We start from the raw sequence: 23,939 nt of genomic DNA on the forward strand, positions 1-23,939 counted from the left end.
GCCAATCTAATTATACAGCCATTTGGCCAAAAGCTAGTCAAGTTCTTAGTAAAAGAATGAACGTGAACAATAGGTAACCCATCTATAAAGACAATTATATGGACTCTAAACAAGAATTTATTGTGCTCCTTCTCTGTTTTTGGAATGGGCAGTCACATCAAGGCCATGCTCTATTATGGAGCTCAATCTTTCAGAAAGAGTGACTTTCCACAGCCTTAGAGATGAGAGGCACATACAGTGTTTAGTTCTCTGAATCAATTTAATTTGTCATCCAGAATACAAATTGTTGGAAAATGTTTTGATAGAGGTACAGTACATGAATCCTTTAAAGATATCGACATCTGTACAACTGATTAATGAATATTATTTTCATGTAATACCATATCTCATGCGAGGGGTTCCTTCATTTTTGGAAATATTCTCATCTGTTCTTAGTCCTTTATTTCTTGTTTTTTGCTTTATTATTTATTCAGTTAGAAATAGTTATTATTCATACCTCTTTGATGTCTTTACTTTTAGTTTTTGTTTTTAATCTGGATGTTTAGCCTTACAAGATAGCTTTAAAGTAACAGTATTAGTTTTGAGAGATCTGATTTCAGTTCGAAAAAAGCCTCCATGAAGAGCATAACTTGAGGCTCATTTTAAATTTGTTTCAGTCAAAGTATTGAATCATTTCAGTTTTACTTTCTGTGATACTTTTAGACTGTACTGTACCACCCTGAACAGGTTAACAATGGTCTGTATTGTATGCCTTTACAATCTGTGTCTTGCTTTTGGTTTTTTTTCCACAGAGCCTTGTTACACTCTGTATACACACACTCATAAGAATAACTCGGTCCACACTCGGATCATCTGGGCTTGCGACTGGAGCCCAGACAGCAAGTATTTTGTGACAGCAAGCAGAGATAAGAAGGTAACTTGGAAAAAAAAAGTCCATTGCTTATGAGATCAGCTGCAGTACCTAGCAATAACAATAGTTACCTACATAAAAACCCAAATGTTGTCTTGATCCTCTTTTAAAATGGAATGATAGAACTTTAATAATAAAAAGAATTGCCATTGATGCAATCACTGTTAGAGGCAATACCGGCTGCATTACAAATGAGCAATTTGCTTTCAACTTGAGGGGGGTCATTGCAACAGCCTGGTCACTGCTGATTTGAGTAACATCAGTCGGCAACAAAATGTGCAAGTTTTGTATCAATGTGGTCTGAATTTACACACTAGTTCAGTGCACCTTGGCCAGCAAGAGGTTTATGCTACGTTTAGTGTGTGTATCTACGTTTAGATAGGGATGACATTCAGGCATATGGGCAATCATTGTGTTCTTTTGTCCACTGTTCATCTCCTTCATCTCCCATTGCCTCCCACTTGCTAAGTCAATTAAATATCTTCATCTTAATCCATAGCATTCATATTATGTACATATGGCAATATTGTGTAAAATCGTATAAAAACATAAGCTGTTTGAAAATCTTAATGTACAAAAAATTCAATTAAAATTTTATATTTCTTTAAAGTTGTTTTTAAGAACATTTTCATTTAACAATTAAATAAAAGTCTATAATTAATAATCAGCAATATTCCTAAATAAGGAAAAAATATTTGTAATCATACATAAGAACCATTAAAATGACATTGAGACAAAATATATGCATGGTAAAGATGCATTTTACTGTTGTCCAATTGTATTATTGATATAGATATTATATGTTTGAGCTCTTGATGTGCAAGACAAATTCCCACCACTAATGACAGTCTTCCTTTTACATTTTACATGAAATTAATAAATATTAAACATTTTGTGTGAATGACTTTTAGTACAACTATATAAACATTTCACATGAATACTTTGTGTAATAGTTTTTATTTGGGAGTTCAAGCCTGTAGGTTGAAGTCAACCCAGAATGCACCCCTCCCCTATTTGCATGCATTCTTATGGGGAAATTAGTCTTTAATCTACATCTTTTTGAGTTACTCCAGATCTTTCAGGAAGGAACCTGCCATGTAAATCAAAAAATACCTGCATGTCCTTTAATTCATTGTTGTTTAGTGAACATGCAGTATCGGAGATCCAAGTGATCAACATTGTTAGAATGTTAAAACTTCTTGTTTTTTATAGAACGCCTCATACTCCTCATTTGAATTGATTTTGTTAGGCGTTTATATTTAGCAATGCCTCTATCAAACAGCTTTTGTTCACTTCAAAAGAACCTTCATTCTTTAACATACAGTGGGTTTCCAATCTATATGTATGCTAGAAACTAATGGATACAGTACTTGTACTCTTCCTGGTTCATCTCCTTCATCTATATAGCTCTGTGCAATACAGAGTATGCATACTAAAAATCAAAACCTTTTTAAAGAAGCTTTTAGTTTCTGGCATTTACTGCATTTGTCACATTTTAGCATTAGTCCTATACTTTGTCTTAATCAGTCTTGAAGTAGCTTGATGTTTCTCTGCTGTGTGAACTTAAGACCTTTTCCATGTCTCTCACCTGACAGGTTATTATATGGGGAGAAGGCAGCTGTGATGAAAATGTAGAGAAAAACTGCCAACTAATGGTTTGTCCCCGGTCGTCAGTGTTGGATGTGGGGGATGCAGCCACTGCTGTCAGCTTTTGCCCTATGCGGTATCCAGATGGAAGGTACATTTCAAACGGCTGCAGTATTGCTCACAGGCATGCACACACCATTCAGTGTAATCTTTCAGTCTGGTAGTTTCTTGAGTTCTTGAATTCAGTAACCATTTTCTATATCTTTATCAATGGAAGCCAAATTTAGTTAGGACACTTGGATCCATTTTTTGCCATAGTTGTAAATAATAAAATTCTAAAAGTTGTTTTTGATAGATAAGAGTTATAATTGATAATTGTATTTGACGGCGATGCTTCATCTCCCTTTTTCTAAGGCTGGGCAGACCAGATGAATGACGCCTTTTCTGACTTTTTAAAACAAAATAAGAGGCAGGAGACATTTGTTAAGTATGGGAAATATTGGGAGGGGGCTTTTTGCGTTGACAAAGTTGCAAGTTTTCTTGTTGTATTAACACGTCACAGAATTTGTGTTATTATAGTTATTATAATTACATATGACATATTATATATGTATAATAATGTTCACAGGAAAATGACGTTCTGAAGAATGCCGTCCCTACTAATAGATAATGAAATAAGTTAGGGAAGGGAGAATGTTTTTCATAATTTTATGTCGTATTAATAATTTGGTATCTGGCTACAATATAAGTGGACATTTTGAGGTGTGATTACATTTGAACATTTTCTTTAAAATAAAAGGAATTTAGATATAGAGTAAGGATTGCTACTGATAATTTGCTGTATGCAACAGGAATGCAGTATTGAAATTGTAAAGCGTAATGTATCAGTTAAACATGTTGTCAATGTTCAGTTTGGTCAGAAGAGTTTAACATACAGTGACTTTCAAAAGTATTCAGACCCTTGCACTGTTTTCACAAATTTGTTGCTCTTAAAGCTTGTAGTCATGATACTTTGAAGTAGAAATTATTATTTGTTATATACAGAACCTATTCACACATTCAAAGCAAAAAAAAAAACAAAAGAAAGAAGTAAATTATATAAGAGAAAAATGGAATAGTTAAAATTGCATAAGTATTCAAAACCTTTCCTGTGGCATAGTTAAATTAATTTAGGGGCACAAAAGTATCTTAGAGAGCCACACAATTATTTAAGTGGCCTCTGGGTGCAGTTGTAGTGGTTTACGTGATTTCAAAATAAATACACCTGTCTCTGTAACCTCCCCCGGTCGGATAGCGAATTACTGTACAAGAAAAGATTCAAACATGGAGACTCAAGAATAAAGTTGTATAAATGCACAGATCAGAATTGTATAAAAAAAGATTTCAAAGATCTTTGATCTTAAGAAAGTCTGTTATTAAGTAGTGGAAACCACCTGGATAGATCAGAATTTCCCTCCAAACTGAGCAGATTTACAAAGAGGGAACTGGTAAGGGATGCCACTCTGTAACAAAGAGTTACAGAGATCAGTGGCGGAGATAATAGAAAATGTCCACATTTTCTGGTGCTTGTATGGAACTGAAAATATACCATCTCAAATCCTGCTTGAAATGCAGAACTAAAGTGACACAGCGAACATCTTGCCAAAGGTTTTGTGTTCAGACAAGACCAAATTTTGTTATAAAACCAAATTCAAAGCGTTACATCTGACACAAACCCCACAGAGTACCCCAGTCAGTGACCTCCATTCCTACTCTCAGGTAGTGATGGTGACAGCATTAGCCTCCAGTTCTGCTTCTGACCAGCTGCGACTGGGAAGCCTGTCAAAACAGGTGGGAAATCCAGAGGGAGTAAAGTACTAGCAAAATTTAGAAGATAACCTGCTTCAGACCAAAAACTGTGATAAAAATATCACCTTTCATGAAGGCAGTGAGCCAAAGCCATACTGGAATACCATAAGAATAAGAAAGTAAATGTCCTTGACTGGCTTAGTGAAAGTCCTGACTTGAATCCTATTAAGAATCTGTGCAGAGACTTGAAAACTGCTCTCCATTGTCAATCCCCACAGAGCAATCTTGTGCAAATGTACCAAGAAGAATGAGCAAAACGTGCCTAGTTGGTAGAGACTTTCCAAAGGCTTCAACTATATATTGAGTTCACGGTTCTGAACACTTATGCAATCAACATTTTAGTTTTTTCCTATTTAGTTTTTGCTGAAATTTACTGTACCTTCACCATAAGTCCTCTGTTTGAGGATTCAGGTTTTGAATGACATATTGTTTACTTTATTTTGTAATTTAGGAAGAGTCTGTATGCTTTTTCAAGGCACTGTAGATGGTGATTTCTGTATGTAACCAAAATGTATTAATGCTTGTTTTGTCTTAGACCCAGTGTCTGTGGAAACTTAATTTACTCACGGTTTCGTCACTTAAATATTCATTTAAAAAGCATCAACTTCAGCAGATAAAATTTTAATGAGGTAAAGATTAACAGTGAAAGGTGTTTATTTTGTGTTGCTTTTCTCTGACAGAGGTTCACCAAAATGTTTTATTCTGTGAAGAGTTTGCTAAATGAAATTGCACAGGTACATGATGTATACAACCACACACCTGGTTTCATTTAAGTAATATAACCTAATTTATAGAGGAATTAAATGTAAAGGAAGTTTGAATTGGGTCACAGCGTGCCGTATTATAAAGAAGATATATTTTTTAATCATAGCTCATTAATATGATAGATTGCGTGCAAGTTTATAGACTTCAGAAAATAATTAATACCCACTATTTATGGAAAAAAATCTTTACTGATTCTGCATATCATTTTCTAACATCACTGCTTAAACGGACTAACTTAATGTTTAAGTTTGTTCACCAAAATGTTTTATTCTGTGAAGAGTTTGCTAAATGAAATTGCACAGATACATGACGTATGCAACCACACACCTGGTTTCATTTAAGTAATATAACCTAATTTATAGAGGAATTCAATGTAAAGGAAGTTTGAATTGGGTCACAACTACCGTATTATAAAGAAGATGTATTTTTTAATCATAGCTCATTAATATGATAGATTGCGTTGCAAGTTTATAGACTTCAGAAAATAAATAATACCCACAATTTATGGAAAAAAAATATTTGAAAATATAAATCATCAGCATGTTTTGTTTTTAGCACAGTCTGTATAAGACACTGTTCCTCATAATATTCTGCCAGTACCCATCTCAAAAGAAGCACAGAAGCATAATTGCACTCGGTAATGTGCAATTCAGAATGAAACATTATTTTAAGGCACGTTTTTAGTGCATCTTTTTGTATTTTTCATTAAGATAAGTTTCCAACTCTAAGATTTAGCCAATAAAATGTAAACTTCTTATTATTTGGAAAACCAAGAACATAATGGATCGAATGGGAACCGTCTCTGCTTTTTCCAGTTTAATTTACTGAAATATTTTTTACCTTTCCGAAGCTTAAAGGTCCTGTATGTAAAGAATCCATGTTGTTCTCTGGATCTCCTTCCCATTGTCTATTTACTATCCAAGTACACTCCTACCTGCTACGATGTTGACGTAATTCCTGTCTGGCTACAGTGGAAACTGTAATAATATACCATATGTCTTCAGTTCAGTTTCCACTGTGACCAGGCTAATAGCTGTACATGTTTTTCAAGTTGCCCTCAGAAGCTACACAGCAGTGATCAAAGGTGTTTTATATGGTATGAATATTTCATCTACCACAACCTTTGTTAGATTAAATTAGTCTGGTAGTTTTTTTTTTCCATTTTGTTTTTGTTTTCTACTTCTAATTCTAAAATGACCTGCTGTGACCCTTTACATCTCAGGATGATATAGGACAGTAGGTTGCAGTCAGAATGTAACCATAGGCATCTAGGTGTTTAGTAATAACAAGGTATTTATATTTCTTGGTAGCATGGGCAAGTACTGCTCCAGTTTGCTGTTTGTATTTGGTTTGTATTTTTAGAGAATTGAGAATTTCTTTGAAATATGAATATGTATTTTTTTTTTTACTCCTTTGAAGTTACATCCTGTCTGTGGGTCTGGAGTGTGGGAGGATTGCTCTGTACAAATGGAAGCCACTGACAGATCCATCTGCAGGAACAGACTGGATTAAATGTGGAGAGATGGATGAATTGTATCCTTTTCCTAACGTCATCTTATTTTAAAATGTATTTTAAGCAGTTATAAGATGCGCACGTTGTGCAGTTTTGTCAAGACATCAAAGCCAATAACGCTTTTAAGATTGCAGTCTCAAATCTTTTTTTATGCAGTTTCCTGTTTATTTCCATGTTCAGACAGCAACCTATTTGTCAGCTCACCGTCGAAAATGTTCCAGAAGAAAGGTGTTCAGAGAGTCTCTGCTTTTTTATCTTTCTTTAGGGCTTTGACTGGAAGAGAGTTAATATCTTTCAATGGCCCAGTCAAAGTACTTCAGTGTGGATCATTGTCCTGCTATTTCTATTTACAGTATGACCCAATTTTAGATTCTTTGGTGACTCAAGTAGATTTTCCCCTATAATTCACCTTCTTCAGCCTTCATTTAGTTGCAGATACTTTGCATCACTTAGTCCCTGCAATTGAGAGGTATCCCCATAACATGATGCTTTTACCAGTATTTTTGGTGGTTGGGATGGTGTTGACTGAGTGATGTGCTGTTGTGGGCTACACCACAAATGTAGACTAAAAGTTCAATTATCGTCTCATCGAACCATAAAATCCTCTGTCACATGTCTGCAGTATACTCATACAAGAATTAAGATGAGGCCACAGAGGCCAGCTTAGGTGGGGACTGGGATATTGACAGTGTATGAACAGTGACTTCCATCTTGTGGTTTGCGAAGATCTATGTCCAGTACATCTCCAAAGTCACTTTTGGCATCACAATGGTATCCCTAACCAGTTTGCTGCTTACCTCAGTTTGTAAGGGCAGTCTGATTTAGTGCGTTTCTGAGTGGCATGTACATTCTAACGGAATGAGTGCTTCCCAAACCATGCCAGTGAAACGTTCTCCACACCGTTCCGGAGCCACCAGGTCCCTCCACCAGTCCAGTGTTGAGGGACGTAGAGTTCTTTAGGTTGGTGCCACACGAGTACTTGTATGCATGTCGAGAACATACTGAGGGATGATTCGTCTGGCAGTATCACTTTACTCCACTCTTCAGTAGTCCATTGCCTGGTTTTGCAATCTGCATTCCCAGGGGGATGAGTGGTTTCTGCACTGCGACCCGGCTGTTGCATCCTGGACTGTGAAGTTTTTGAGGGGCCACTTTGGATGAAACTGGCTGCTCATACCTTAAGTTAAAAATGTGCAGTCAATTGATCTGCAGTTGCTTACCTCTTTCGAAGTGCATGGTGGGATGCTATTTGCTTAATTAACACAAGTTATATCTCTGGGGAAAAAAATAACTTGCTTCAGTGTACTTGGTGCCCTTCATTTGCCCAGGTGTTTCCTTTTGTCCATTATCTGTTTTTTTTTGTGCTTCCCTGCTTTTTGTGTTCGTACTCAAGATATAGTTTTCTTGGTATCTAAAAATAATGCAATTTAATTTACAATTTTTAAAGTGAGCCTTCAGAACTGGGTGTCTAAATTATTTAACACTATTGTATTGTCTTACTCAAACTTATTTTATATCAAGCTTTTATAGCAATCTTTTCCCTAGATATTGCTCACTACACCAGATTTAATAATTGAAGACATGAGATTAAATTTCTAAACCTGTTACATGACTCTCCTATTGCTTTTGGGTCACTCCCAGCCCAAAGCTAGTGAATCTACCAAGACACTTTGATGAAGACAGTACGATGATTGATGTCAGAAGAAGTACCTTTCCTTCTTTTTTCAAAAGAAAAAAAAAGAAGGCATAATAGCAAAATTGTGTTTTTCAGCCTGAAAGAACTCCACCCCCCAGTGGATGACAGAAACAGATCAGTAATGTATCAGTCATTACATCATAGAATATCTTATAATTTGCCATCTAACATTGTGTTATGGAACAGCGCTAATGCTTTCTCTTGAAGGAAGAGACGTTTGGATCCAAACATGTAGTATAATGTGAAAACAGGGCTAATTGCATTTCTAAATCGGTATTTTAAAGAAAGGACAACATCGCAGTTCTTCACAAGATGTCCAGCTTGTAGCTTGTCTGTCACAGTACTCTGTAAGGATCTACAGAAAACTGAACTCTCCAAGGATATGAAGTTGTTGAAAAAAAGGCAGTGCTTCAAAAGGAAAAGAGAAAACTGTTATGCTCGTTGTCAAAGTAAAGAATATGTGCAAAAATGTATTTTTCAAACTTTTGTGTAAACTGTAACTTTTTTAATTTAATCAATTTAAATTATAGTTTATTAGCCACCACAGAAATACAGAATAGTATTTTCCATGGCTGTTTCCAAAATTGTTTTCATAATTACATAGTTTGTATTTCTTAAGCAAATATGAATATTGTTAGAGCTCAAATCTGAATGCTTCATCAAACCCTTTTTCAGTTTCTTGCGTCTGCTATGGGTGGTGGCATGAAACGGATTCATTCGTATGAAAATGAATCACTGTGTGATAGGACATTTCATTTTGGGTAAATCGGACATCTGCTCCAGCCTGCATTGTGTGTAGTCAGTGTGAAAAGGGACACTTGACCTACACTCCCTGTCTGCTGCACACGGTAAATATTTCAGACATTATTTACGTGGACTTACACAATTCACATGGTGCATCTGTTGTGAGCCCTCAGCCAACAGCAATCAAATCCTGGCAACGGCAGAGCAGAGCTAGTGTTATACAAACATTTTTCTCCTTTGTTTAGAGCCTAAGCAGGGTTTTAGAAAAGAGCAGGCCGTTCAGTGCACCTCCGTGTAGCTGTTTGAAGAAACCACCCTTTAAATAAAGTGTTCCATCTCTGTTCTTTGGGAGATTTGCTAATGATTTACAAGTCAAGATATTAATGGTATTGGTACACGATATCATTAGAAAGCCTTATAAAAAAGCCATTTGTTTTGCAATTGGGAAGCCCTTGCCAGTTACAGTGGTTAAATAATAACGAGCTGAACCAGCAGTAATTAGTCATTTGCATGTTTTCGCTATTTCTACCATTTACTATGTTTAAAATTATTTTCTGTAATTGAGGGAAAGATCACTTGTAAAGGTCCTCCTCACACCCAGTATGAGCATCTTAAGATATTCACCCAAGCAATACCCATGCCGTAAATTGTATTTTTATTTTTTTCTGTGATTTCTAATGACTTTTATCATGATCAAAATATGCACAGTATATCTCTGTAAACGCATCACGGTAAGCAACCTTTAATCAGTGGAATTAGAATTAAGAACTTCATTAACTGCATACTGATTACCAAAAGATGAAGATTTTAAAGAATGAAATCAAGTTTTATAAGAACATCTAAATGGATACACATGATAGGAGGCCATTTGGCTCATCCAGTCTGTTTAATAGTAGCTTATTGATTCTTGGATCTCATTAAACCGTTTCTTGAAAGAAGCCAGGATGTCGGCTTCAACAACATGATGGGGTAGCTCGCTCCATTCTCCCACAACCCTTTGCGTAAAAAAGTGCCTTCTGTTCTCAGTTTTAAATGCACTTCTATTCTGTCCTTATGTTCGTGTTTCACTGTTCATTCTTCTGAAGTCCCCCCTGCTGTGTTTGTCAGCGCCTTTGGGAATTTTTAATGTCCGTTTCAGGTCTCCCTTTAGTCTTCTTTACAGTTCAGTTCTTTCAGCCTGTGAGTTGAAGGCATTCCTTTAAGTGCAAAAATGCATCTGGTTTGCTCTTTCTATCAATTAGTAATCAAAACTATCCCCTATAATTAGTGTATAGTTATATATATATAACTATGTACTATAATTTCCTGCTTTCCTAAAATGCCTTTTTATAGTACTTCCATGTAAATTCCCCTGTACTGTATTATAGTGTGGACTTGTCGCAGGAGTGATTTAAATTAAACAGATTTATTTATTGATATTACTAAATCAGTGCAGGCTATTTCATCAGACGTCAGCATCTCCAAACTGCTGAATAAGGCTCCCTGGTATTTGGATTACTGAAATTGCTGAAGTGTTTTTTTTTTTCCTTGACTGCCTTATTTGTTGTTCCAGCCAGCGCCATGCCCTGTCAGTCAAGAGGCTCCGCTGGAGACCTGTGGGTGGTAGGGCTGGACATGCAGATGACACTGGGGACAGCGGGTGGACACAGCTGGCCAGCGCAGGAGCTGACCACTGCATCAAAATATTCAATATCAACATCCGGACTCTTTAGTTGTTGGAGCTCAGTAACTGGAGGAGGAGCATGCAGTCACACCATACAACCATACGAGTGTCGCCTGGAAGTGTCACTAAAAGGATTCAGAAAGGTGTGAGGTGTAGTGATAGTTGTTCTCTTGTTTGAAGTGTAAATATATTTGGAGCTTTCACGTTATCAAAAAACATTTTTAAAAAGAATTCTGAAACTGAATTCTGCATTTTAAATGGAAAAGTCCGTCTAAGAGGGCCAGTGAGAGTGAACCAGTTTTCTAGATTTCTATAGACATGACTTTGTTTTGGATGATGAAAATGGAAATCACAAATGGCAGGAAAATTTTAATCAAATACCATCGATGAGGAAATGCTTCAGTATGCCCTATTTTCAGTAGTTGCCTCCCTTTGCTAAAATGAGTTCTGGTGAAACCCTTCAAGAAACTGGTAGTGTTCCTTTACTTTAAATTCTTGCTTTGCCAAAGAGACTAGAAGACTGACATAGGAATGCTTGGTGCTGCAAGTAGGGGATTAAAATATTCCTAGAAGTTATCAGGGTTATTTAAAACAAATCTCTAAGGATTTTGGTTGCAGATACCTAATAATGGGATTTACGGATTAAAGCTCCCTGTTGCCAATGGGTTATTTGATATGACACTAAAAAGAGAAAACTAACAGCACTTCACTCTCTCCCCTCTCTGATCCTTGTGAATGGTGTAATTTGCATATTGGGAAGAGTCTCATGACAGTTTTATCTGTCCAAGAATTCCTGTGTGCAAACGTGTAGGAATAGCAGAGCTTTCATTACCCAGGATCTTACACTGAATTAATTTGTGTGCTTATTCTGTTTATAGGGTACACATTTGTTTTTTTTTTATATTCAGAGAAATGCACAGAATTCACATTCTTGTTGGTTGTTGTATTTATCATCGAAGAGAATTAGTCTAAAATAGTTGAAGAAATGCAGCTTGTTCAGCTAAATGTTTCTCTCTATTCCATCTGAGGTCTCAATTGCCTCTGTGCTTTACTTATTAGATTTTTATTTATGTCGGAATAAAATTGATTTTCAAATCCAATAATTATGAAGTCTTTAATTCATAATGACTACAGAAAGTTTGAAGTTTTTTTGTTAATTGGTAAATGCCTGTATTTGTAAATACCTAGAGGGGAGAATATTTCCTTGTAGTCCAAATGGATCATGTGTTGAGGTGTGCTCCTGGATGTTAAGGTACTGGTAGTGGGAGGTCACAGTGAAAAAAAGATTTATAAGTCAAGGTTTTTACTTTCACTTGAGCCCCATCTTTACCACTGAATGGGGATACAAAAATGCCTGCACAGTTAGAGACAGCTTGGTATTGCGGAGAAGAATTCACCATCAAGAGAACACTGTACCGATTGAGACTGGGCCTAACTTGACTGCAGTACTATAGACGTTTATCAGGTGAAGAAGGCTCCACGGCCGAAACATTGTGTTCTCTTTCTTCTTTTTTTCAGCACGGAATAAACCTATTACTTGTTCCTTTGCAGCCTACGCATGCTGATGCAGCTACCCACCTGATTTATTTGTATACCTGTCAATGGTAGGATTGAGGAAAATATCTATTTGGAGATTCCCTTTTCAATATTGCATGCCTATGTCAATGCCATTTGTGTGACTGACAAAAGGGGGAAAACGTGTGTATGAAATATGCGTCTTAAAAAAGGGGTATTATGGTATCTCAGTTACATAATTCCATTAAATTATATCAAATGTGGAATTTTTAACCTATTTTCCCCTGTACACTAGTTGTTTTTGCAGTCTTTTTTGATGTGCATTTTTTTTCTTGTTTTGTATTAATATTTCCAGTGTTATTTTAGAAAATGTAAGTAAAGCAGCATAAGTGAAAAGCTGAAGAAAGCTGTTTACGCCCGAACATAAACTACACATTTACAGCTTTGTGCTGTCTTTTCAAGGACAAAAGCTTATATTCAATGCACATTCTAGTGTAGCACAAATCAAGCCATGGAAACTTGTAAACTTAAGTCGTTACTCACTTCCTGCGGTTTAAATACTGTAGACTGTGGTATGTGGTATTCCACCTAACCTTGAGCTGGTGCACTTCATTTAGTATTCACGGCACACTTATTCTTTTTCACCTCGTCTTCAACGTGGTGTTCCTGTTAAATCACTCCCTATGATTGTGATTGTGTCAGTACATGCTTGAATCCTGACAGCATTGCCTCGCTTTACTGTTGGCATCTCTGTTTTGTCACCTTGCTGATAAATAGTTTCTAGGATTTTCCTTCTAAAACTTGTGACGGCGCATTTTATATTTTAATCATAAAGGCCATGTTTATTATTTTCATTGATCTCGCTATTGGGGTATTAAAAAGAAACTGAAAACCTTTTCCCCACACCCACTGCAAGTTTATAATAATAATAATTTGTAGTTATTATTAATGGCATGAATTAACACATGAACAGTGCAGGATTTGACCAGTGATTGAAGGTGACCTGCCTGTTGAAGAAGTTGTCTTCTGAGGATTAGCAATTCTGTTTCCTAAATAAGCAGACAAGTCCAAGAAAACCACAAATAAAGCTCTGTGATGGAAAGATAAAGGGATCCCACTTTCCCAGGACCTTCCCATCCAGCTGATCCGTCTGTAATTGCTTTCAGACTGCAGTGTCTGAGGAGTTCCAGTAAGAAATAGCCTGCACATCAGCAGAATGGCCAGCAGCAGCAGCGCCAGCAGCCATATCACTCTGGAACTCACAACTGGCAGCCCACTGAAGCTCAGCAGGTGTGAGCCTGGTCAGTATCTGGATGGGAGACCTCCTGGGGAAAAACTAAGGTTGCTGCTGGAAGAGGTGTTAGTGGGGCCAGCAGGGGGCGCTCACCCTGCAGTCCATGTGGGTCCTAATGCCCCAGTATAGTGATGGGGAGACGTAGAACCGAGGTCCTCACTCTCTGTGGTCATTAAAAATCACAGGGCGTCTCTCGAAAAGAGTAGGGGTGTCACCCCGGCGTCCTGGCCAAATTTCCCATTGGCCTTTACCAATTGTGGCCTCCTAATAATCCCCCTCTATCTCTCCTCCCCACTGATAGCTGATGTGTGGTGAGCGTTCTGGCGCACTATGGCTGCCGTCGCATCATCCATGTGGGGCTACACATTGGTGGTGGTGGAGGGCAGTCTCCATTACCTGTAAAGCACTTTGAGTGGAGTGTCCAGAAAAGCGCTATATAAGTGTAAGGAATTATTATTATTATTATTATTATTAATGGCAGTAGCTTGTCATCTACATGAAAATGATTGGTGTTCTTAAATGGTAACAGGGGTAACTTGCTGATATCTGTGAGATACAATTGCTGCATTCTTTGGGTCAGAGAACCTCTGAAGGTGTATGAGAGAGGGATGGCATAGTCCCCTTGGTGGATCTGATGGAAGTCAATGTATGCAGAGGAATGCTGAATAATGTGATGAATGCTACATAGTGGTTTGAGTCAATTAGTGGAGTGGTGGAAGTGTGATGGTGTGGGGAGGAACCTTCGTTAACACAAAAACCCCTGTGGTGCAGTTTTAGAGCAACCCTACTGCTCACTGACGCATTGACTTTGAGTCAGTAGTTTCTCACTCAGGTAGGAATGTCCAGCAGTAAAGTTTTCGGGATGATGTAAGACCATGTAGTGTTAAGGTTATAATAGCATATCTTCAAGAAAACAGTGTTGATGTCTTGCTGTGGTCCGCTTTTTCTCTGGATCGCAGTCCTGCAGGACATACTGTATGTGGGACTAACCGGTAAGCACAATCAACAGGAGACAATCGTGACTGGACAGTCTTTGCTAACTGCCTTCAGTAGCACAGGAGGAATGCAGCAGCAGTGTTTCCAGAGGTTGAATAGGACTATTTGGCAATGCTGCTAGTGTTTCGTTAATGGTCAGGAAGCTCTTACTTTGTTTTCATTTTGACAGCGTCGTGTTTTACACTGGACAGGTACAGTATTGTATGTTTGTGGCTTTCTTCTTGTTCACATTTCCTGTAATTTTGTTTGATGTCCAAGTTGAAGCTATTTGATGAAAACCATTAAATCTGAGTGTTGCATTTCATTTGTGCTGTAGTTAAACACTTTTTTTGTTTCTCTTTATGTATAAAATAATGCTTGAAATGGTCAATCTAAAAAAAGAAAGATGGGAAAGCAGAGTTGAGCAGTGGGTTGGATCACCTCTTAAAGCAATACCAGAATAACACTTGTCACACTGTATTATCACCACAACTACCCAGAGATACATAAGCCACCTCCTCTGCCCAGGAGTGTTGGGCCCAGGAAGATGCAGTTGCAAATCTCCTTTTGATTGCAACATCTTTCATTTTGCATTGTTCCTTCTCTGTGAGCCTTGCATTCAAGATGTACAGTAAAAGGCATATTTCAGTCCTGACATTCTTAAACATCAGTTCTATTTCTTCATTTTTCTTTCTGTGAAGCACCTTAATGGTCTTTGTATGTTCATGGGGTTCTATCAAATGATAAAATGTTAGTATCAATCTACCTCATTCACACTTTTTTGTGCCTTCTACTGAAATGTAACAATGCTTTTCCACTAACTTAGCTGCCTGTTCAATGACCTGTATCTTTTGAAAAGTTGGTGCCTGTAGCCTGTGCTACCGTAGGTTCAGAGCTATGGTTTTTCTCGTAATGTTAATGTAACACTTTGAATGGTTTAAATCACCAGAATAGTTTTCCGTTCGAAGTGCTGCCCTTGCTTCAGAGATCTTCACTAGAAGAAAAATTAGTTGACCTTTTGCCAACTGCTCCTCTGGCTTGATTACTAGCTGTTAAATATTTTTTTTTAAGGAAAACGAGAGAAAGGTCAAACGTGCAGTGTAAGCCTGATTAACAATAATTAAGAAGCATATCTCATGCTTTTGTCTGTTGTGCTGTCGTTGTATCAGCCATGGGGATCTCTGTTCAAATGGCAGTACCTTAAGTATAGTTTGCGATTTAAAATTTCCATGCAATGTAAAACACCAAAGAAGTATTTTTTGCGCAGGCACTATGCACTTGTTTTCTTGGGCTTTGCCTTCTGTAATGGAGCAGCTGTCACTCTGAGATGTTCTTGTTAGCTTTAGATATCTGGAGAAGGGTTTTAAGAATGATTTAAAGAGAAACATAATTTACAATAGCTGTAGAAGAACACTCTTCTGCACCCTCTTGACATTTTCTGCAACTGTTTCTCTTCAATCATTCTTAAAGCCTAAGACGACAAGGACAGTTCAGAGCAGCGGCTGCTCTGTTACACCTGCATACTATACACCTGCTTAATTTCCTTCACAACTTCTACAATCTTTTTTTCAATCCTCCTATTTGGAAATCACGGCTTTCCAACTGTCCGAATCTATAGTGGAATCATCAGTATAAATAAGGATAAGCTGTGGTCTTCTGGTACTCTGCTAATTAAATAACCCCAGATGAATCTTTCCCCTGTTGTCTGTGCTGGGTGCTAACCAGTGCCTACTGCCAGGGTTTTGCAAATTGACCTTCAAGAAGAACTTCATTTGAAAGCCTTTTGAAAATCTGTGCAGTGCCATATGCAGCTGTTAGTTGTTCAAAAAACTTGTAGCTGATTAATTAAGCAAGACCTACCTTTCCCAAATCCCTGCTGGCATTTCCTTGGAATCCCGTTTCCATAAAAATGATCCTATACTTTAGTTCTAATTGTTTCCATAGTTTTATATGCAATCGAAAGTCAATACTATTGGTCTCTCATTACTTGGTTTGGTTTTGGACACTACACAAACAATTTTCCAAACAATGGGTATTACCCCTGTCTTCAGCGATTGTTGGAAGCTTATGAATAACATATCTTGCTTCTTTAAGGTCAGTTGGGAGAATTAGTACTTGTACCACTTTGGCTTCCTCTGTTTTATTACTGTTTGATATTGAATTTTATCTTTAGTCAGTCTGGGGTACATTGTTGATTTTTTTTTTTTTTTTTAGTGAGCACCTGAAATAAATGTTTATTTCATACTTCACCCATTTTTTCAATTTTCTCTTTGTCATCTCAAATTGACTGTTTCTGTTGCTTTACTTTTGCTATTGTAATATTGTACTATTTTACAGTATCTTCCATTAAATATTAATTTCTTGGTCCATCTAAAGTCCTTTTTTGTCTTTGCTTTCCATTCAGAATATCTATTCTCTTCAACAGGATCTTGTTCTTTTAAAATATTTTTAGAAAGTGCTGATCTTTCTCTGATCTTTGTTTATGATAACACATTTCATTAGTCTGAATGAGTGCAACACTTTAGTGTTTTTCTCAGAAGGGAAGTGATCTTGTTAACACTTGTCGTCATTCCCTTTGCTTTAAACAGAAGTGTGAAGATTCAAAATCATTTAAAATGATTTAAATGTGTTGTTTCAAATCTACAGTAGTTCTTGAGGGTCTCCATCTAATCTATTCTCCCAGTTAGACAAATGTTAATGTATTTGAATGTTTCCTTACAGTTGATAGCTTAAATATGCAAGTGGATACCGCAGCCCACTAGAAATAGAGTTTGAGATCCAAGATGTAATAATAGCTGACAGATGATAAATACAAGTGTTATAAACTTAGGCCAATTAGTGTCACTCCTTTACTAAGTGCAACTGTAAGCTGATATGTTCACCTGCATTTCACACCAGGGTTAAAGGAAGCTAGAGGAAAACCTCACAAAAAAACACTTATAATTTATACTTGAAGGTGTTTTTAATACTTTGACTATTTGTTGTGTGATGGTTAGTTAATTTGTGAAATTTGTCTATTGAATTTCTGAGCTTAGTGTTCATGTCCAGTGTATTTAATAAATAAATAAACATAACATCACTTTATTAACCCTTTACAATTTCTTGCACTAGGAATGATCTTTTCGCATACCCCAGCTTGCTCTCCATGAGACACACAGACAGGGAGAGAGCCTGGGGTCAGAGCACAGGGTCAGCCATTGTACGGCGCCCCTGGAGCAGTTGGGGTTAAGGGCCTTGCTCAGGAGCCCAACGGAGTAGGATTCCTCTGCCAGCTGTGGGATTTCCAGCCACAGGTTGCAGATCCTTAGCCACAGAGCCACCGCTCCGCCCCATTTGTAAGTAAGCCTCGTTTTTAAGGTTGCCATACCTTCATAAATGCTGAAATGATCAGTAAATGATGGGGGGAAAAAAGCAGTGGGGTGAAAGGAAGTACAAATCAATAAAATCCAATGCATTTTTCAGTATTTTATTCATAAAAACAGATTTTTGCGACAATTTATTAAAAATTGATCTCATGCAGTATAAGGGTACAAGAAAATGTTTGATAATTTACACTTATTTTATTTTGTGTTTTTTTTTTAATTTTCTGAACAATTCCAGTCTATTATTTAAAGCATTGTATTGTGCACTAAACATCATTTTCAAAAAAGACACTAGTGGGGCACAGCCTCATGTACATGTTCGTTTTTTTGTTCTGTTGCGGTATAAAAAAAAGAAACATTGAATAACTAGAGTAGTCTGTTTTATTTTTTTGTGAGGGGTACTCATGTTAGCAGAAATTAAAAAAAGAAAAGTTCTATATGGGATACAAACTACAGTATCATTAAGACGTATAATGTACTGCATGTTATAAACTTAATAAACTGCACACAGTCAGTATTCACAGACAGGCAACAAACACACACGCTCACCTCCAACACTCCTATATTTCTGATATTTTTTTTGTCCTGCTATCTTAGAATAATATTTCTACAGAGAAATTAGTGTATACATTATATACAGTTATAGTCCTCTTTCTCTTAAGAGATGAAATGGCCTTATTTTTATGATGGTCTCTCTAGGATTGTTTGTGTTAAGGAGGCAGGAAAAGATTAATTACACATGGCAGACTGTTTCAGAAGCACAAAACATACTGTATGTGCCAGTAACCACTTTCTAATGCTGAGACATCTCCCTGACCTATCTAGAGGACTGCGCATTGTTTCAAAGTATGATGTAGTATCTAAAATATATATTCATAAAAACTGATTTCATAGAAGTGGATTACAATTTGAAAATTACTAAGCTGTGATGACTGTCAACATAGGATGTTCCTGAGACTTTAAACTCGGGAAACTGTTTAGATAAAAATGCCTTTAGACACAGTCTGGTTATGAAAGCCACAAGTGTCCCATGCAATGAATTATTGCCAACTGAAAATAGATTCTTGAATTTTGTGATATTACGATACACAGGACATGCTACTTCTGAAAGATTGTCATCTGTGAAGGTGTCTACAGGTCAATACACCGCACTGTGTCTCCTACAGTCAAATTGTGATTTATTTCCTTGTACCCACAGTGACTATTATGTAATGGAATGTATTTAAAATTAATGGTTTTAATTAAATGATATAAAAACCATCTATGTATGTAAGTCACATACATTTTGTTGTTCTTCCAAATTTGTAATGTTTTGCTATTTCCTACATGGAAAATTCAGAGGAAGTATGTTACTGTACTTAAAGATTTGAAAACTAGGTAGAAAAAATAGTTTTTTAAATGTTTAAAATCTTTGTAATATCTCCTTTAGAATATTCTCCAGTCAGAATAATAAACAATGGAAATGACTTGGACTCAAGATTTTGTGCAATGTTACTGTTTGGCAACTGAAAACTGGTTGGTTTTGGACATTTCCCAGTGCAACCTTTGATTAATCTTAACATGACATGCTCTACCAATCATGTTGAAAAGTAAAGTTTTCTGTACATTTTTTAAACATAATTAAAACTCATTAACTTAGCTGTTAATTTTCTTGAGTTCTGGTGTAAAATGAAAAGCAGTCCATTACATTTGTAACACGAGAATAAGCACACACACTGCTGTGATAGATTGATGGAGGTTATGAAAATGTGGCAGTTGTATGTACTGTAATATATTATAGAACGGTCACTGTTTTTATTGTACTATACAATAGATACAGATACTGTATATAAGAATGAGTTGCAGATAGCAGCTAGAAGATTGGAGCCATGATTTTGAGCCTAGTTAAACACAGGATAGTAAGTCTGGTTGTATTTTGTGATAGAAATATTAATAAATCTTTTTACCCTTTCAGGACAAAAAGGTCCACTGTTCTGATTTTCTTCATGAATTTCATGTGTTGTTTTCTGGAAGGAGAAAATAATCACTCTACAAGTTATTATGTTTATAAAAAGCAAAGAGTACTTACAGTGTGAGCCCTTTAATTACCACAGGTGGGTTTTCATTTTTTATTAGAGAAGGTTTGAGAATAAGTAATTTTTCTCCTGTCGGAAAACTGCTTTTTTTCAACTAGGGAATTTTTTTCTCTCAGTTTTATCAAGTCTGTATCTATGGACAATAGTACAAAAACCAAGATGAGCATACCATTTCTCCTTCATTCCTGAGTGCCTGAAGAAGAGAGTGTCTTGTCCAGATTCTTCAACTGCATTACATATTTAAAAATACTTTATCAAAAATCATTACTGTTGGAGAAATCACCTTGGTTTGAGATATTCAACACCTTCTGCTTTCTCTCGTTTCCAGGAATGTTGGAATAATAAAAATTATATTTATTTTCTGAATCAGTTCAGTCAGATCCATCTTTTATTCCTTGGTAAAGCATGTAGGTGTCATAAAGCTCAAAATGCATCAACAACAGAACATCTTTGAAGAAGATTTTATATAACTATATGTTAGAAGGATGAAAAACAGTGTTTCTTTGTTTTTAATCATTTTGCGTGGAGTTGCTGAGGTTTTTGTAGAAGCACTTGAATGTAGCATATTTTAGTCATGAGGGTCTGGGAAGTAAATTTATAGCTTAATTTTTTTCTCTTTTTCTTCAAGAACATAATTATTTAGAAAAAATATTTTCCCTTAAATACACAAGATTTGAAGTTACCTGTTGGATATATGCCCTTGCTTTTGTGCAGAACCATCAATTGTGATCTTCTTCACCAGGGTGCAAAGAAAATTCTCTCATAACATTAGCTAAGTATACTGTATATTGTCACTTTTTCTTAACTACTGATATTATTACAATGTTCATGATGTTTTAACTTATTGGCTCAAAAACAGGCACTTGATTACTCACAAATGTTTGTCCTACTGGTATGCGACATTGGTCGTTTACATTGAATTTTAAGAAATATTTAGAAATTCAGTACAGAAAGATGTTTTGTTCTTAATAGATATTTGTATCAACACCAAACCACCAGTAAACATACACGAAAAAAAGAAGAAAAACAACTAAATTGACCAGATTGTAATATATGTTGCACTACACAAATAATCTTGCAATGCTGTTATTTCCTGATTGCTGAATTGAAATTTGGGGGTCACTGGCAAACAGACATTGCTTTCAACACGGCAGGAATTGTTTAAATGTATTTTTTTTTGTTATTGAAATGCTGACAGTTTGTTCTACACTAAAATCAAGACAGCAAAGGCAAGAAAAAAATGTAGCGAAAAAATGGATCGAATAATATATCAACCTAAACATATGTACTGTATTGTCGGTTTTCACTTCACAGAATAGAATAGTTTTACAGTAAATATGAGAGATATGAGCAGAACACTCAATTTTCCCTTCACGTGTTAAATCAATACTTTCAACAAGATTAGACACTTGCATGTAGTCTGAAACATACAGAAATGTTGGAGGGTATTTATTTATTGATTGCTTTAAGCATCTCGAATGGTATTGGGGGGGAGGGGGTATTGGCAAAGTTTGAGATGTAACGCCCATACACCCCACTTTTAACCTTGTTTGTTTCTCGTACGCTTTATACACCCAACACAAAAACCGTGAGAAACAGGAGCTCCAGGACCAACTCAGTCTCGTCTCTGTAGAAACTATTCATCTACAGAGTTTCACACTTTAGCAAAGAGGTATGTGATTCGTGAATGCAAATGTGCCCTTGGCCACACAACTACATTTATGCTAGCTGCTCATCTCAAGCAACTTGGAGACCTGGCGTTTGTTCTGTTTCGGAAGACTGTCTTCAGTCTGTATTTCAGCAAGAGTCACTTTAAGTGAACCTCTGATTGGCAGTAATGCATACAGAAGTGGTATTTGTGTGTGTATATATATATGCACGGACACACAAACATATGTATATATATCCTCCTCATGGACTTCAGTGTTTCTTTGTCATTTAATAAAATGAATGTGGTATTTCTGGTAGACCTGTGGTGGAGACTGCAGTATTTGCTGCTCTTCAGGAATATTTTGACAAGAAAGTTAGTCACAGTTTTTTTCCCCCATACATGAAAGCAGAAATGACCTTACTATAGGATCTCCACAACTACCTGAGGTTCCTATAAGAATGCTTTGTTTTTTTATGTTTTTATTGGGAGGGGGGGTGAGGGTGGCACAATCACAGAAACGTGGAAAACAGTTTGTGCATACTGTATTACACCAGATGACACAAGAATTGACCCTTGATTAGAGTTTGACGTGCAGAAGCTGCAATAACTGTGGATTCAGAAGTCCCGATTATTTCAAGCATATGAGATACCGTTCAATTTCACAATCATTACATACCATGAGCCAATGCTTTTTGTATGCCTTAATAGAACCTGATCAACTTCAGTTACTGTATATACAGTATCACACAAATTAATTACATACGTTCTTCACTTGTCAGCTTTTAGGATCTGAATATCTGATTGTTAGCCCCACAATGGTGCCAATTTTTTAGCGTACCCACAGTAAGTAGACTAGGTCTGCTATTTACAGGTTCCACCATGGCTTCTGTCACCCATATTTCAGGTCTGGAATCCGTCCTCTTTCTGCTTCCTTAACAAAACTCCAGGCATTTAGCATTTAGTAAAATACTCAAGTTTGACAAGTTCACACATGGCCAAGTATATGACAAAGGAAACAAACAAACAAAAAAAAAAACCTTTAAGCAGATAAGGCTACAGGTCAGGATGGGTCCTCTTCCCCCTCCCCCGCCGCAGTTTGTCAGGAGACTGTGGGTCAGGACCCCCTGTGGCTGCTGGCCGTTGATGTCAGTCCCTCAGTGATTGGAGCATGTGTTGAGTTGAGAGTACTGGGTCGTGTACACAGTCCCTTTTTTGCTGACTACAATATCAGTCCAATAACGACAGGTAGCTTCTTCCTCGTTTTCTTGCCCTGCTGTGGTTCACAGGCCAGAGACCATGACCCTGTAGGATGGCGGCACGTGTCTGTGCCGGGGACTGGCACTTGGGCTCACAGAAGGACTGGCACAGCTGGCGTCCACCCCTCCTATGGAGGGCAAGTAGGCATGGTGCAAAATGGGCAGCTGCAAGGACAGTCGACGTTGTATGCTGAGAAAGGGAACAGAGACCCATACAGACAGGTTAGGAGAGTGCGTACAGAGGACATCTTACGGTCTCAAACGTTGCAACTTTGAATCTATTTTTTTCGGTGGGTGCGAGACAGGCTGGCTGGGGTGTGACGTTTTGACAGAGTACAACAACAAGACAAATTTCTAACGACTTTCCCATTCGAAATCCACAAGAGCAGGATGTTTTAATGTACAGTAAATGGTTCCTGTGGAGAAAGAATCAAAGCAGCTCACATGGTTTGGATGCAAACCATCTTTTTTCCAAAGAGGGTAAGACCTTTTCTGCACAAAGTTAAAGAAAAAGATATTTTGTCAGCAATACTCTTTGTTACTTTGTGGGATTCTGCCTTGGGAGCTCAGGAAATCAAAACCCGCAGAAAAGTGTTCACCTAAGAGAAGGCCGAGTGTTATTTTATATTTGACCACGAAAAATATTTCCCTTCAGTTGGATATCTTGGTTTTGTCAAGCAATGTAGGGTTCTAGTAATCTCAATAACGTCTCAATAACGTCTACACAAATGGCTTGGCTGAGTGTTTGGCAGAAATCTGCATCAGACATGACCACTGGTGACAATTACACAGTGCCTTGCAAAAATCTTCACACCCTAATTTAGGTTTGCCTTAGCAAAAGGGGGAATACTTATGCAGTCATAGTGAAGTTAGTGTTTGGTGGCATTTAATTTTGTTCACATCTAAAACTGTTCAGGCTGAGTGTTCAGGTTTTGTTTTATTATAATTAAAAAAAATTAACATTAAAAATATTATACATAATTTGTAATTCAATAAAATGGGACATCAGTGAAAGGGGCAATGCTTTTTCAATGTACTATAAGTTGGCCCCATCTTCCAGAAATACCCCTACCTGTAATAAACAT

General features: G+C 36.9%; 2 protein-coding genes across 4 annotated transcripts in view; one reads left to right on the forward strand and one right to left on the reverse strand.

Annotated features, from left to right (window-relative positions):
• The window catches only part of elp2 (elongator acetyltransferase complex subunit 2), a 51,816-nt gene extending 39,990 nt beyond the window's left edge, over positions 1–11,826 (forward strand). For 2 of the 3 annotated variants that reach the window (XM_088929662.1, XM_088929664.1), the window contains 4 exons: positions 792–913; positions 2,506–2,648; positions 6,530–6,643; positions 10,616–11,826. In XM_088929662.1, coding sequence (XP_088785788.1) covers positions 792–913; positions 2,506–2,648; positions 6,530–6,643; positions 10,616–10,775 — 539 coding nt within the window. In that variant the 3' untranslated portion in view covers positions 10,776–11,826. Of the gene's footprint in view, positions 1–791; positions 914–2,505; positions 2,649–2,911; positions 2,980–6,529; positions 6,644–10,615 lie in introns of those variants that run through there. The other variant, XM_088929663.1, reaches the window with a different exon arrangement.
• Positions 11,827–22,060: 10,234 nt separating this feature from the next.
• The window catches only part of gabbr2 (gamma-aminobutyric acid (GABA) B receptor, 2), a 336,240-nt gene continuing 334,361 nt past the window's right edge, over positions 22,061–23,939 (reverse strand). The window contains exon 19 of the mRNA XM_088929017.1: positions 22,061–23,044. Within this exon, the coding sequence (XP_088785143.1) occupies positions 22,879–23,044 (166 nt within the window). The 3' untranslated portion in view covers positions 22,061–22,878. The remainder of the gene's footprint in view (positions 23,045–23,939) is intronic.

The sequence above is a fragment of the Atractosteus spatula genome, chromosome 12 (assembly GCF_055471065.1).
Source record: "Atractosteus spatula isolate fAtrSpa1 chromosome 12, fAtrSpa1.hap1, whole genome shotgun sequence".
Classification (NCBI taxonomy): Eukaryota; Metazoa; Chordata; class Actinopteri; order Semionotiformes; family Lepisosteidae; genus Atractosteus; species Atractosteus spatula.